This window comes from Rhea americana, unplaced genomic scaffold (genome assembly GCF_003343005.1).
Source record: "Rhea americana isolate MKP2758 unplaced genomic scaffold, rheAme1 scaffold_451, whole genome shotgun sequence".
NCBI classification, from domain to species: domain Eukaryota; kingdom Metazoa; phylum Chordata; class Aves; order Rheiformes; family Rheidae; genus Rhea; species Rhea americana.
The window spans coordinates 135,352-150,568 of record NW_028186592.1 but is presented as its reverse complement, the minus strand read 5'-3'; the positions used below and the strand labels follow the sequence as shown (position 1 = coordinate 150,568).

Sequence of the window (15,217 nt, the reverse complement as noted above, 5' to 3'; positions counted from 1 at the left end):
GCGCCCTCCGCCGGGCGCCGCGGCGGCGGCGGGAAGGCGCCTCGCCATTGGCTGGCGTCGCCGGATTGATAGGCGGCGCCGCCCGCCCATTGGCCGCGGCCGGCGGCGCCGGACGCGCTGACAGCCGGCCAATCGGCGGCGCCGCGCCGAGGGAGGGGCCAGCCGGGGGTAGCGCGGGGACGCTGCGGCAGCGCCGCGTGGGTGAGGAGCGCGCGGCCGGGCCTTAAAGGGGAAGCGCGCGGCGCCCCACGGCCCCTTCCCAGCCCCGCACGGCTTGTACCCCGGGGCCCCTCTGCCCCACGGCCAGTGCCTCGTGGCCCCTCTTTGTCCCGTGGCCAGTGCCCCACAGGCCTTCTCAGCACCCCAGCTAGTGCCCCACGACCCCTTCCCTATCCTGAGCCCCATAGCTTATACCCCACAGCCCCTGTCTGCCCCCTGCCAGTGCCCCACAGCCCCTTCCCCATCCTGGGCCCCATGGCCTTGCCCCGCAGCGCTCTCCATGCCCGCGGCCAGTCTCCACAGCCCCTGTGGCCCCCATGGCCAGTGCCCCCCAGCCCCTTCCCCTGCCTGCACTCCACACTGCCCGTACCCCCCAGCCCCTGCATGCCCCCAGCTCCCCGCAGCCTCCCCGCTCCCCTCCAGCCTCTCCCTCCGTGGGGCCCGGGGCAGCAGCGTGGGTGCACGGGGGCAGGGGGCACCCACACGAGGGGCTCCGCCGCCCGCAGCGAGCCCGGAGGCGCCTCGTCCCGCATCGCGGGGGGAAGCCCCCTGGGCGGCCGGTCCTGCCGGGCTGCCCTGGGGGCGCTGTACCCGGTGTCCACGCGGGGGTCACAGCCCGGCTGCCCCGGTCGGAGCCTTTGCCCCACGCCTGAGCGGTGTTGCTAAGCACAGTTCTGTTTTCCAAAGCAGGTTTCAGCCAGCCTCTCCCCGCTCCGCCTAATTCCCTAAGATCTCGTGTGTGCGTGCGTGCATGCTTTTTTTAATGTAAGATAAGGTGCCAAATATGAATACTGTTCGTGGAGAATTTTGCTTGGTCAAAACCTGAGTTTGCTGTCCTGTGTCCAATCTAGAGGACAGATTTCCTGCCAGCTAATAGCGAGCGACGGCTGCTCCTCCGGCAGTGGAGGAGGGGACATCCAACGCCCGCTGATACCGTCTCCTCCGCATCTCCGCGCCGGCTTTGCCAGGCTCTGCAGGTGAGCCTGCTCTCGGTCGGCCGTGGTGGCCGTCGGTCTGCGGTGGGGACGGTTGTTCCGTCCAATGATGCCTCCTTGTCACAGCTGGCTGCGGCGGTGGAGCTCTGCTGGCCTGATCCAGCCGAGAATATTGCAGTCTCTGGGCTCCTCAGAACAGGTTCTTCTGGGAGCAGGATGCACTCTTGGACAAACAGATCCGCGTAGCGTAATCAGGAGGTTTAATGTCAGGACCAAGGTGGAAAGAGCTGAGTTAGGGCTGGCTGAGAGACTAATCAAGAAGTGCTTGGAAAAGGCAGTCTCCTGACTCCGGCTGCCATTGCCTTGTGTTCCTGGTGCTCTGTCTGCCACCAGGCCCTTCCTCTGTGATAACCTTTTATTCTCCATCCTCATTTTGACAAGCTTTTTGCTGAAACTTGTTGCTAGTGGTTACCAAATACATCTCTCACCCCGTTCCAAGAATTGCAGGGATGACTGACAGCAGTGCCAGGCGGCTTGGGTGCCTTGCTACAGACTGTCCCACAGCACGGTGCGAGCACATGTTCCCGCTGTCCTGCAGCCCTCTTGCCAGCCAAAACGCCATCCGTGCCCCACACTYGGGGAGCTGATGGGAGAGTATGGCTACGTGGGGTTCCTGGGTAGACACAAATGTTCTCCACCTCTGCTTCTTCCCTGCAGCAAGCACAAACTGCCATGCCCTTGCTCTCCCCCCACAACTAGGTCCTGAGTTAAGGACACCAGATCACTGTCCTGCCTAGGACCTTCATCTCCTCCTCCCCTGGGAGGCCATGAAAGTAATCACAGCCTTGGTGAGGCTGGTAGCCTTCGATGGGGTTCCCCCATCCTCCAGCCAGCCTTCATGACAATCCAGCAACTCCTTCCTGGCCAAAAGGAGCAGGCAGATGTGGCTGGTCCARTATTTTGGTGTGAGGAAGTGCCTGACTGGTGCTGCGATTCAGACTTTCTTGAGCAAGGAGGTCTGTTATACAGCGGGACGATATTCTCTAGGTGGGAGTGGAACTCGTGTTGCTGGTGTAGTGTGGAAGCAGACCGGTAAAACTGTGCGGGCGGACAGGAACGATGGAGGGGACCAACGCGCTCTCACCACCTTTGCCACTGCAAAGCTGTGCAGACAGTGGAAGGGATCTGCTAGGTTGTTTGGCGAGTCTCGCGGCTTTAGCTTCTGAAGATACTGCTCTAAGGGAGCCCAGCTTATGCAGAAAGAGCAGGATATTGAAACCATCCATCTGTTCTATCCGTTTACCGGATGATTCATGGCATTTTGTGTTTCCAAACACTAAACATCTGTGAATCTCGGCAGCTTCTCCAGCTCTAAATTAATAACTAGCACCTTCCAGGGCACTGGGGTGCACGTGCCTCCCTTTCAAAGGGCTGGGAGGACGGCCTGYGGCGACTGTGGGGCTGCCAGTGCTCAGACAGGTCTGGGCAGACCCGCGACCGTGATTTTTTTTTCTGTCTTGCCTAACAGTTTCTCTGTTCTCACCGTGTCTCGCAGCAGGGCATGCACGGAGCCAGGGAGTGGGTTTTGCTCTGGATCTTCCCGCCGCTGGTGGTTGAAACAGGAGCCACCGTGTAGCTGTCCGGACGCCCTTCCAGCTCTCTCTAGAGGAAAAGAAATGCTCCTTTGCAAGGGAAATCAGCAGGTGACTGTGCCAGGCAGGTACATCCCCGTGTCTGCGCAGCTGGCGGGGAGCCAGCGTTCGGAGGGGCAGAGCTGAACAGCAGCCAGATGCGCTGGTGCTGCCGAACACGTGCCGGGGGGGCGGGGGGGAACTGATAATACAGCCCCAAAGCGCGGCCTCGGCGGCAGGGCTCCTGCCACGCGTGGCCCCCATGTGCACGGAGCTGATAAGCCCTTCTACTGAATGAGCTGGCAAAATTAAAAAAGGGAGACAAAAATATACACATAACCCCAAAGCACACTTAAAACCCCGTGCCTTTTCTCCCGCCGCGGCAGCACCCGTGGGCCGTGGGCGACCGTTGCAGTGACGGCGAGGCACCGCCTCTGCTGCTGGGCGAGGAGCAGATCCTGGCATGCCGCGCTGCACTGGCCTAGCAGGTTTCACCCTTTAAAGGATTTTACRCTGGACACTTTGGCAGCGGCTCTGACCCCCCCAGCAGGACACCCAGTGCGGAGGTGCAGGCTGCTGACTTCTCCGGCCACCTAACTTCTAGCCTCAGTGATACCCGTRACATACTGCCTGGCCTTTGCCAAGTCACCCTGCCTCTCCACACCTCATTCCTTCATCAGTAGCAAAGAAAAATGCTGCCCTGCCTAAAAGGAAATGAAAATAGTTAGGCTTGCAGTGCACCTTGTAAATTTTAAAGGGCACATCTCTGGAGCCCTGAGCGCAGGCTCTGGACCAAAATCTTATCGTTACTGTGAAGCATAAGCAACRGATAGATGAGATTGTTGCACACATTTAATGTTCCCTTCATCTAGGGAAAAAAAAAACCAAAAAAAAACAAACGCCAGACTAGTGTAACTGGTTGATGGTGCTCTCCTGCTCCCCGAGGAGGCTGGGCAAGGCGCTGCTGGGTCTGCCGGCGCCGCTCGGGCCACAGCTGGTGCACCAGCTGCTCCTGCTCCGCTCACAAAAGCTCTCGTATTCCCAGGCCGGCAGCCCCACCAGCAGGAACCTCCGAAACGTTAAGGGCCATTGCAAAGTTGCATTTTCAATTCACGCAGCAGCTTATTCAGGGGTGAGCAGAGCCACTTAACCTCGGGGACAGGCAGGCTGTCGTGCCCCGCTCCCCACGCCGGGGACCGGCGGCAGCATCCCTTTAGCCAACGGGTTGCCCGGCTGTTTCGCGAGATTCTGGTCGCGCTGGGGGATGGATGCACAAATCGTATCGTCAGGGACTCCTGTCCCTGCCAAAAGGGCAAATTGCAAAGACGAATGAAAGCCCAACTCCGTGGCCCCCGCCAGTCACCGAGAGGAGCAGGAAGGCTGTTCGTGCCCTTCGTATCCCCGCCACATTCATCCCGTAGTGGTCGCTGASTTAGGGTGATATTTTTCCTGCCTCTGAAGCACTGTGAGTGGAACAGTCTCGTCAGCCTCCTACCTCAAGAAGGTTTCTACCACWGTGTCTAGGTTATGTCACTGTCACAGAGGTCCTTCTCCCATTTGCACCCCTCAAAACCCAGCATTGCAGCAGTCCTTGGTTTGCAGCAAGGCAGGAGACACCTGAGGTCCCCGCACTGCCTTTAGCATTAAACATTCAACCAGCGGGACCAGATCTCTGGCTCTGAGCCCTCTCCTGGCCTTTTCTTGCTGGAAAAAGCTTCAAGTCGACTAGGCTGGTTTTGTCAYCCAGAGCCCCTACCGGCTCAGAGGTTTGAGGGTCTTGCTGCTCGCCAGATCCATTCCACTGCCTCAGCAGTCTCAGTGCTTTGGGTTCAGAGACGTAGAGGCTGCAGGGGCTGTCCGGTCCCACTCAACTTGCAGAAACGATGCTTGAAACCCCACGGCCTGGGTTATGTATCAAGTCTGAGCAATGAACAAGAATAAAAGAAAAAAAAAAAAAAAGGCTTCATCCTCATTTCAGTGTTTCAGATGGAGCATGTTCCCAAGGAACCAGCTTGAGGAGTCCCTGTGTCTGGGATCACAACTGCCTGGCCCCACACCTTTTTGGGCCCTGGTTAAACCAGCCTTGCTGAGTCTGTCCCTGAAGCTCTCATGTTTGTGTTTAATTTGCAACTTTAAAAAAAAGGAAAGATGAAGCTTCATTTTGGATTTAGGTCAGAGCAAAGACCTCCGTTAGCCTGAGCATGCAGGTGTCCTAGAAGCATATTTACTGTCCTCGTCAGCTGAAGCTTGGTCCTGCTTCCAGAAGTTTGCGTTATGGATCGTGCTGGCCTGTCACACTGCAACTGCTGCAGCCGCGTGCAAGGAAGCGCCACTTCCTCAGCCGGGTCTGCTGCTAACGCTCACATCCCYGTCTCTTCTTTCAGAAAATGAGGAGCCGACACAACGGCATGTTCCAGATCACAGACAACCCGCTGAGGGGACAGGCGGCTGGGGAAAGCCCAGAGCCTCAGGTCCCGGTCCCAGTCCCACTGCTGCCGTTATTTACTGACCTTACTGCTCTCTGCCTCCATCACCTTCACCGCAGCCCTTTCTCTAAAGGAACCAATGTGGTTTTCTGATAGCATGAATGYAATGATAACTAAAGTTTATTTATGGTATAAGGAAAACATCACCAGTTCTAGCTGTCTACTCTCAGATCCTGTTCCCCAAAAGTTAGGAACTGCCCATTTCCTTGCCTTTCTTTTTACAGAACAAGTTTTCTCCTGAAATATCTGATCAGAAGCTCTGGATGCTGGGCCCAACAACTTCAGAGGGTGGATTGTACTGTCTTATTTCCATCTCTCAGGAGGAGTTATCCATTAATAAAAACACCAATCCGTAGATTCTTTCAGTAGAAGTGGCAGGGGGCATCAAGGCTGCTTTGCCCCCTCTCTGCTCTTCACATCCAAACAAGGCGTTCCTCCTCCAGCCTCTGCAGAACAGAGCAACACAAACGCGTGCTTCCCCTATGAGTCACTAAAAGCCACTCCATTTGACAAGGCTCTTTGACTTAAGGAATAAACTGGCCTGAAGAGGAGTAGGAACTGAAGTATTTCCCTCCTTGCTCAGCAACGCGTTGGTTGAATAGACTGGGAGCCATCAAGGAGTGCATCTGGAAGAAACCTCTTTTCCTCAGTAGTTCCTTCGGTGCTTCTAAATTTTACCTAGACCCATGGCTGGACTCTAACTTCACCCAGTCSAAGTTCACTTCCTAAGAGGTGACACTGGAGCACCCATGAATGCAATGGCAGGCACAGTGTCATAGCAAAAATTATAGCTCACTCATTAGAACTTCACTTGGAGGGGAAGAAAGGCTCAGATACAATATGATGCTTGTTGGGGAAGGAGGAATAAGAGGGTAGCAGAAAACTTATGACAGGACTGAAACCAGTTTGGAGGTGTTAACTTGCCTTCATGCGGGCCTGGGCTAGACACTCCAAACATTACAGGAGCTAAGAAGCAGGAGGTCTTGTCTCAAAGCTCCTCTGCACTCCTATCTTGGGGTGTACCTTCTGCTCCGAATCAGGACCTCCCTTTCTGCTTCCAGAGTGCCACTGGGCGTTCTGCACCCAGGGACTGCTTTATCTCCATTACGACAGCTGTTCACTCGACAGCAGGCTTTCTTCACACACCTTAGTTTGGAAGAGGCATCAAAATCATCTGTGTGTCCTTGTTGTGTCTAGTAACGGGAGGGGCAGGTTCAGGCTGGTGTCCAGCATCTTGTACCTGTGCCCTACTCTGGTAGATCACACTGCCATAAGCTGTCTGCCCTGAAGAGAAGTATTTGGGCAAGGACCAGGCACGTGCACTGAAGCTAGGACTCCACATACTAGCAGGGCAGGCGCCAACATAGGTGCTCCTCCACTTTCCACAGGCAAGGTTAAACTGTTCAGTAAAAGGCTTGACTCTCCACAACCTGCTGCCTGCATTCCTACCAGACTACATGGATACCAGGGAGTAATTTGACTTGTAACCATGTCATCTGAGGAATACCAAAAAAGGCCAGATTAGCTATTCTAGCTGCAATGCAAGATCCATTTTTTTTTTTTTTATGAACCTGTTCTTTCCTGTTTACACTGCATAAATGTGTCCAATTTGTACRGGTTATGAATTGCCCAGCATAGCCCCAATCTGACTTACTTTAGTCTGAGGATATGGCAACACTGAGCAATCCAAACAGCACACAGGAAGATTCGTGCCACAAAAAGATGACAACCAGCGCARCTGCCTTTGTGGCTAGGATCACCTTTGTGGCTTAGCCTAGCTAGCCAGTGTTAGATCAGACAGCTAAATCCAATGGTGTGGTCAAACTAGCATTTGTCCCCAGCTAGTAACATGAGGACACAGCTGATGCCAAAATACAGATTTTGTATATTACTTGTCTACATACAGCACTAGTAACATGCAATAATTAAGATTAGCTTAAACATTTTAGCTCAATGATGACAGTAAAAAAATAGGACAAAAAATGATTTATTACAGAAARCACAGTATTATCCAAAGACTGATTATACAGAAATAATCTCCAATTGAGGTTGGCAGGAAACCTGCACTGGATTGATGTATTATACTTACTACACAGTTTGATTCATAGTGGATAGAGCTATTTCATCAACAAACTGCCCACTCTTCTGCACTTTTCGCTCTCTCTTTTTTTTTAAAAAAACGAAAGATGTTCCTATGAGCATTCTAATCAGCATAACTACAAGTTACCTGAGTTTATGTTCTTCACTGTACTCTATGCTGTCAGCAAAATCAGAACCTGCACTACACAGCAATTAAGAACACAAAGTATAGACACTGAGCAATACCTGGGTTACAGAGCATTTAACTTACTTTTYCCCTCCACATTATTAGTCTCATAAGGAAATACAAGACACAAAAATTCTTCAGAGTACAGAAAAAGGTTACCTCCCCCAGCAATCTGGTGTGAACATACAGGTTGAAAATTCAAGATTAGCACCTCTAAATATTAACTGCAGCACACAGACATTATGCTGCATAACATTACGCCTCCCCCCGCCTCTTATCTGCTGTATTTCAAAACCAGCACTGGGACACTCAACACGTTCTGCTCAGGTTAGCATGATCCAGAAAGACAAACAAGACCTGGCAAATAGGAAACAGCACGCCGCTTGAGATTATTATCCAAAGGTCATATATGTGCTGATGTAGTGAAAAAGAGTTTGAATCATACCAATTTTTTCTAGATTAGAGTATCTGCACTGGCTATTGGTTGCTCCACTAGCACCAGTAACCCATGAAGGCCCCCAACTGGCTGCTGAGCTTTGGCTGAGTGCAGGGGGGACGATGCTCTGCAGTCAGACGACCACCCAGTTCTGGGCTACTTCAATAGCCAGAGACCATTCTCTCATTTCTCACTCTCACCTAACTCAGTTAAAAGCAGGGCTTGAGCTACTCTACCAGGGCAAAGAAACTCTTGCAGCACGGACACAATCCTTCTTAAGCCTCTCCAGCCTGATCCAACCCTGAACAGAGGCAGGTATTGCCCAGCTACACAGGCAGCGGCTAGGAGAGAGCACGTGGCATCCAGTGAACAGAGGTCCACAAGTTACAGCTGCAACATTGGCAAACACTTCTCTATAGCACTAACTGGACAAGCACAGGTTTTTCTTTCAGAAGRACCCTCCCCTTGGCTGAATATTGAAGGATCAGATACAGTACAGAAAACCTTAGCTAAATCAAACATCAGGCAGCCATTTAATTTTCATCACTATCAAATAACGCAATTGTCCTGAAGATTGTTCTCCAGTGAGCCTAAAGAACAGCACTAATGTAAGAGCTATTCCAGAGAGAAGTCAAGCACAGTGGGTATGCCAGGACAGCATGCAGCATCAGTAAATAACCCCGAGCTTGCCTTACTCTCTCATAAAATAAATGATTAATAGCTCAGTATAGTCAGTCTGCTGTTCAAGCATTGGTGAAAGCTTGACGCAGTACGCTTTAAAATTGCCTCTGTAAAAGAAACAAAGTCTGAAGGAGGAAAATCATTGTAAAATGAACCCCCAGTTTTATCCAGAAATCCCCCCCTTTTTTTTCTCTTCCATAAACTGAGCTAAGCTTTGAACTACTATGGTTCTCTTAAGAGGCACTCAACACCTCACAGAGCCAGCTGCCTGGGAAGCAATAGCAAGAGAGTAGAGTTGATGCAGAGTAACGAAACATGTTCATCTTAAAAATCAAAACAGATCAGAGTTGGGGGGAAAAATGACGTTCCTTTGTGATTCTTAAGCATTTGGCCGATTCGCAGGTGGTTTCCCAACTGTCTCTTCATTTCTTTTCGTTTTAATGCTAATAAAAAAGGAACACAAATGGAGGACTCAATTCCTCACACAATGCATTGGGGGCCCGGGTAAGGAGTTTAACTTATGTATCCAAAAGTCTGACTCAGACAAATTACTTCTAGTTCACTTCCTTACTACACGCTGGCATTGTTTGGACACATCGGTAGCATAAGGGGTTCATCCCCAGCTATCTGGTCATAGAAACAGCAATGTCTACTAATGCCGTTAAAGAAAAGCTCCAATTACTTCCCTGGGGAAAGAAGTGACTTGCAGCTTAACATTCTGCCCATACTCAGCAGGAAAACAAACTGTCTGCAAAAGCACAGCTAATGGCTACTGCCATAGAGAACTTGCTCCTGTGATGAGCTCCAGTTTGTTTTCCAGGGACAGCAGCTGGTTCCTGGATCAGAAATACAGATGGTTTGAGTCTCAGGGACAACTTACTTTGAAAGGTTGTTAGCAACAGATTTCCAAGAGAAAGAGGAACCAAGGGAGACTGATGGCCACTGCTGCCAGGTTGACACTACAACCCCACCACTGGCTTGTTTTTACAGTCTAAAGAGGCCAAAGATATTGCAGCAGCATAAAAAACATGAGGCAGATCASTAGTACTTCACAGAGCGAGAGAAGTGCTTCACAAGCAGCCACATGGTTACAAGTCAATATAATTACTAGGAGTTCAAGAGGATCACAAACCTTTCTCCAAGAAAGGAATGCTATGTATAAATTCAAAAGGTTAGAAATTTCTGATAGACCCACAGTTCACACATTCCACCTGTTTTGCTGCAATAATTACATGTGCTCAAGGATTTCAGTCTAATAAACCTGGACCACTGAGAATGGGATTTGATCCTGAACATCACAATACGAAGCAGAGTATCGGAAGCAGAATATTTCACTCTCCATCTTGCTGATATAGAGTGAAAAATAAAGTACCACTCAAAAAAATGCATAATAGTAACAAAAGAGCCTAGAAGAAAAAAATCACTTGACAAGAAAATGAAAATCTTTTCTCCTCAAAAGCTGCCTGAATTTAAATAACAGATGTACTATTTCAGTCCTATCATTAAACAGGACAAATGGTAGAGCCTGGAGCATAAAGAGACTGCTGAAAGATCATGAAGAATAGAATCAGCATGGTTATTAAATGGCACGGTCAAGTCAGGATGGAAAAGCAGATGGGTACAGAGAGAGCTAACTTTGTTTAAACAACTAAAGTTGTAAGAGAAGCAAGCAAAATAATCCTGACTGAGACAAAGTAGAAATGGTTAGCAGAGGGAGCTTAATGAACCTCTTGTGATATCACCACGTAAAACCAGTATGTCAGGAATTATTTTAATGGGCATCATTAAGTGAATGGTATAGTGTCATATAGCAGTGTAAGTGCTTAACAGTATTAACAGTTTGATTTTATTATTACTAAAACAGTACTTGTTCTGATGAAATGGAAAATCTTTCCCAGCTACCTAGCCAATCTTCTGATTAAACCCCATTTATGCTGCTCTGTTCCTGGGACTCAACAGTGTATTTTTAAGAACACTTATTGGTATATTCATCCACAGCCTCGACCTGGCCCAGCAACAAACCTGAACAAGCTTAACTYTCTGACTGCAGCTAACAGTGCCACTGCTGTGGAGGGAAGATGCTGGACCTAAGACAAAACGATGTGCTTATCTTCCAYCAAAATAAAAGTGCTAATTAAATCTTTGCTACATACAAAGCACCCGGTGTGATATCTGAGTGCATGCAATGCATCTCAGTCTGTTTTTTAAGGAGTTTAAGTTACTTATCTGTTTATTTTTGGCATTTAGTTCAAGCAGTAAGTTTTATAAATTACAGGATATAAATTAGTAGACTTTGTAGAGGACATGTAGAAGTCTAAGTGCATGAGAGAAACTGAGCAAAAACAGTCCTTTCAAGTCTGATTTGCCACACTTGTACCAAAGAATCTTAATAGTTTCACACTCAAATATCTTCTTGTATCCCTGAGGGAAAACTGCAGCAGCTCTCTTAAGGAGCACACACCTGTCCTTGTAGTCATTTAGACTGGATTTCTGGCATCTCACAGAAATCAAGAAATTATGCCCTTGCTTTCAGAACTGAGCAGGCCCCCCATTTCCGTATTCCTGTTTTTGWGAGTACAGTGGCACAAAAAAATGCTTCCAACTTGCAAGCATTAAGAATTTCCTAAAATATATTTTTTTAAATGATTTGAGAAATGTTTTCCCCACTTACTGTCCGGTAATTTTACATCTAGTTTCTCAAAAAAAAACAGCTGTAGGGAAAAAATAGGGCCTTAAAAACAAAATAAAAGAGGGAAAAAAAGAAAAAAAGAAAAAACAGAAAAGGACTTATACTAACTGAAGCTTCCTAAAGCATTTTACTCCCATGGAGGCACTGCAACAAGTTTCTGTGGGACATTCACTTGCTCTAAACAGAGCTAGCAGAAGACTGGACTAATCAGAACATTTTGGAAAAGACTCAAGAGGCAACTCTGCTTGATACAGGTTAATTTAAAATGTCCATCAGTAAAAAGCACCAGAATAACCTTTTTCCTTAGCTGTTGAAATGTACCATCCCATTCAAAGGTGCTTCACAATGAATCAACTACTTGCTTGTGCTTCTTCTGTTATAAATGAGAAAGTCAGAAATATCATGCCATACATTACTATCATCATACAGGTATGTCATGGAAGACTGTAGAGAAGGTTGCAGAGTTTGCCGGTGATACTCAAATAGCCAGAGAACTGTCCCCCATATCAGAGCAGCAACAAGTGGGAAGGGGTCCTGCTTTGGCTGTGGGACATAGCCCTTTTCCACTGCTAACCGAGACAAGCCAAACAGGATACGAGACAGCAGGTACATAATAATCTGCATGAAGAGAAAATCCAGAGAATATTAGCCAAATAACACAGCCAGTAAATTGCATCACATCAAATTCAGTGATTCAGAAATGGTAAGCCAGACAGAGAGGTAGAAACAGTTTACCCAACTTAACAACCAGTTGGGTGAACAGACTACAGGTTAACATAACAAACAGTCTTTAAAACTGGAAGAGATGTTTGTGTCTTCCCTATAAAGTCCTGTTACCCTACTGGTGCCCTAATTTAGTGAACAACAAGTTACACCCGATGCAATATATCCTTGCAGTTGCAAATCAGTTGCACAASTTTTGTCTTTGCTCAGTTAACACTACCTTAGATGCTGTTGATGATATAATAGTCAGAACAGTCCTGTTGGCCTGCCAAGAAGATACAGACTCAGTGGTTTGGACACATCTTAAAATCATACTGGAAGTATGCTCTTGCAGGGGACTGCATAAATTAATACAATATTGGTTATTTTTGATTAATCAGTGTCTGTGTGTTATCAACCCAAACTAAAGCTGATATCAACCAGCTTTACATTAAAGTTCCCCCAAGCAGTTTTTGTCAGGTTAGTCAATTTAGTTATCTCACAGCACCACACACAGAGCTTTAAATTTCGGTCTGAAAACTGACAGTAACCAAGTATATCTCAGTAACTCATCATGCTCTACATTCACAACAAAGKTTATGGGTTTTGATTCCCAAGTGGACAGCCCCAGAGCATACAYGAAGTCTGTTAACACAGCTCAGCAGACAGGTGTGGTAACCTGATGGCTTCGGATTGGATACCTGTATTACTAGTTAAACAAGTGCAACTCCATAGTTAAACCAGGGCTTTTAACTCTCAAACTGYGTGGAGCATGCACCAAGGTGCACAACTATCTCTAGGACTTGAGCGTAGAGCAGGCAGTAATAAACTTGTGCATATACACAAAGGACTATGATAGAAGAATAGCGCTATGCAACAAGAACCACCACATCTCGAGTACTGTGTCCAGTTATGGGCTCCTCGACACCCGAGAGACATGGAACCACAGGAGAGGGTCCAGCAAAGGGCTAGGAAGATGATTAGAGTACTGGAGCATCTCTCTTAGGAGGAAAGGCTGTAAGAGCTGGGCCTGTTTAGCCTGGAGAAAAGACAACTGAGAGGGGATCTTATCAATGTGTACAAATATCTTAAGGGAGGGTGTCAAGAGGATGGGGCCAGACTCTTTTTCAGTGGTGCCCAGTGACGAGAAGCAACAGGTGCAAACTGAAACACAGGAAGTTCCATTTGAATATGAGCAAAAATGTCTTTCCTGTGAGGGTGACTGAGCAGTGGAACAGGTTTCCCAGGGAGGCGGTAGAGTCTCCTTCCCTGGAGATACTCAAAACCTGCCTGGACACAATCCTGGGCAACGTGCTCTAGGTGACCCTGCTTGAGCAGGGGGGTTGAYCTGGAAGATCTTCAGAGGTCCCTTCCAACCTCAACCATTCTATGATTCTGTAAAACATGCCAAGCTATACTAACCACTGACTGGTGCACAACTATCCTTCTGTTTTACAAGTTTTCTACAAAAACATTTACCTGGCTATTGATGGGGTTGTTCTCACCAAACACTAGCCAACCTCCAATGCAGGCTGCAAAAAAAGAATGAAAGGGAATTTTTTTCCCCTGTAGTCGAGACTGCAACGCCATCAGCCCCTTGTAGGTGAACACGAAATACGCCAAGTTCCGGGAATGAGTGTACGTGGCCTGAGCAATCACTTTCAATTTCTCTCTTAAACTGAACAAAAGAAACAGGCAATTAGGAAAGCAAAAAGTCAGCATCCCTGTAGTCATTCAGCCTGGACATAACACTACTGCCTGCCATCCTCTGCCTTGTTCGCTTAGRTTGATAGCTCTCTCCTCCCACCAGAGGACATTTTCTGCCTTGTAAGGGAAGGGAAATCACTTCACCTCTAGGTCACTCATCAGAATGAATCTGACACCTCTATTTACATCACATTTTTATCCAACGCTATGAAGAGTCAAGCAACTTTTTTTTTCCCTGTGTGTAAAACTCTGCTATAAATGGGGAAAGCCACAATGTGCACTGGTACAATTTGGCTTCCTTTATTTGAAATCAAAGGAGGGTACTGCTGTTTGTATCTCCAAGTTTCTCATCTGCTCACTGCTTCTTATCAACTGTTGTATGAATAGCCATACGCATGTGAATGTGTGCATGTATGCAAGTGCACTTATGAGTTAACTTGCCAAGCTATCAAAACAACAGGACATGAACATGGCATATATCTTTCTACTTTTTAAACCGGGGCTCACTGGAAACAAGAAAGCTGCATAAAATGAATGAGGACATTCTTAAGAGTAATGTGAAAATAAGAGCTGGGGSCCATACCTTCCATTCTTGAATAGAAAAGTCATCACTAGGGCATGTGGTGCACGGATTTTGGCTCCATATCTGCAAACATGATCAAATATTTAAACATTTTCATGTTATTTCATCAAATGATTGTATTTCTGGTCTACTGACGTCAGAGAGATTGCTACTTAAGCAATCACCCTTTTAAGTCAGTCCTGTAGCAGCAGAACGTCTAAGCAGRAGAAAGCCAGGCCACAGGCTTAAGAGAACGTACACCCCAAGTAAACATGGCCCAAAAGGCACCCCAACAAACGTTAAAAGCCCACACACCAGGCAGAGAAAAGGAAATGTCTCTTCCAAACCTCTGCTAAAACAGTCTTTGGTCTTTCTACAGSGAAAAAAAAAACAAATAAAGGCCAGACGTGCCSCCTCCGAGGCCCTCGGGGCTCCTCAGCCCAAGGCAGCACTCAGCAGACACYGCGCGTGAGGAGGAGCAGCAGCAGGTTCCCCCCGCGGGTCCCTCCCTCCCTCCGCCTCCGCCCCGAGCGGGCCCGCTCTCCTGAGCGCGCCGTGCCCGGCCCGCGGCCCCGCCGCACTCACACGGCCCCGTTGCGGAAGCCCTTGAGGACGGCGAGCGCGGCGTGGTAGCGGCGCTGCTGCAGCAGAGCGTTGACGGTGACGAGCAGAGCCCGGAACGGCGCCGCGTCGTCAGCCATAGCCGCGCCGCCCGGGGGACACCTTTAGGGGAGGCACCGCGCCGCGGTCCGGGCCGCAGCGGCGTCCGTGCGGGGAGCGGCGCCAGCACGCGCGGTTCCGCGGCGCCGCGCCCATTGGCTGCCTCAGCCGCCCATCAAGCCTCTTGCCGAATAGGCGAGCGCGGACTGCGGGCGCAGCGGCTAGCAAGCGTGCGCCGGAGCC

The 15,217-nt window shown here is 48.9% G+C and overlaps 2 protein-coding genes across 2 annotated transcripts in view; both read right to left on the bottom strand.

Annotated features, from left to right (window-relative positions):
• E2F1 (E2F transcription factor 1) overlaps nucleotides 1-605 on the bottom strand; it is a 7,360-nt gene extending 6,755 nt beyond the window's left edge. Inside the window, exon 1 of the mRNA XM_085316120.1 lies at nucleotides 590-605. Coding sequence (XP_085172246.1) covers nucleotides 590-605 — 16 coding nt within the window. The remainder of the gene's footprint in view (nucleotides 1-589) is intronic.
• A 6,637-nt stretch (nucleotides 606-7,242) lies between these two features.
• PXMP4 (peroxisomal membrane protein 4) lies at nucleotides 7,243-15,066 on the bottom strand. The gene is made up of 4 exons (XM_085316125.1): nucleotides 14,900-15,066; nucleotides 14,336-14,398; nucleotides 13,525-13,723; nucleotides 7,243-11,961 (listed from the first exon to the last, which is right to left on the bottom strand). The coding sequence occupies exons 1-4, from the start codon at nucleotides 15,013-15,015 to the stop codon at nucleotides 11,698-11,700; spliced, it is 642 nt and encodes a 213-aa protein (XP_085172251.1). The 5' UTR covers nucleotides 15,016-15,066; the 3' UTR covers nucleotides 7,243-11,697.
• Nucleotides 15,067-15,217: the final 151 nt, after the last annotated feature.

What these genes read in the sequence shown, in the direction of transcription:
- PXMP4 (XM_085316125.1), bottom strand. Translation starts at nt 15,015, where the DNA reads ATGGCTGACGACGCGGCGCCGTTCCGGGCTCTGCTCGTCACCGTCAAC. An exon ending in GGCTTCCGCAACGGGGCCGT is followed by an intron (nt 14,399 to 14,899) that starts GTGAGTGCGGCG and finishes TCATGTTTGCAG; the next exon opens with ATATGGAGCCAAAATCCGTG. An exon ending in ACAACCCCATCAATAGCCAG is followed by an intron (nt 11,962 to 13,524) that starts GTAAATGTTTTT and finishes CTCTTCATGCAG; the next exon opens with ATTATTATGTACCTGCTGTC.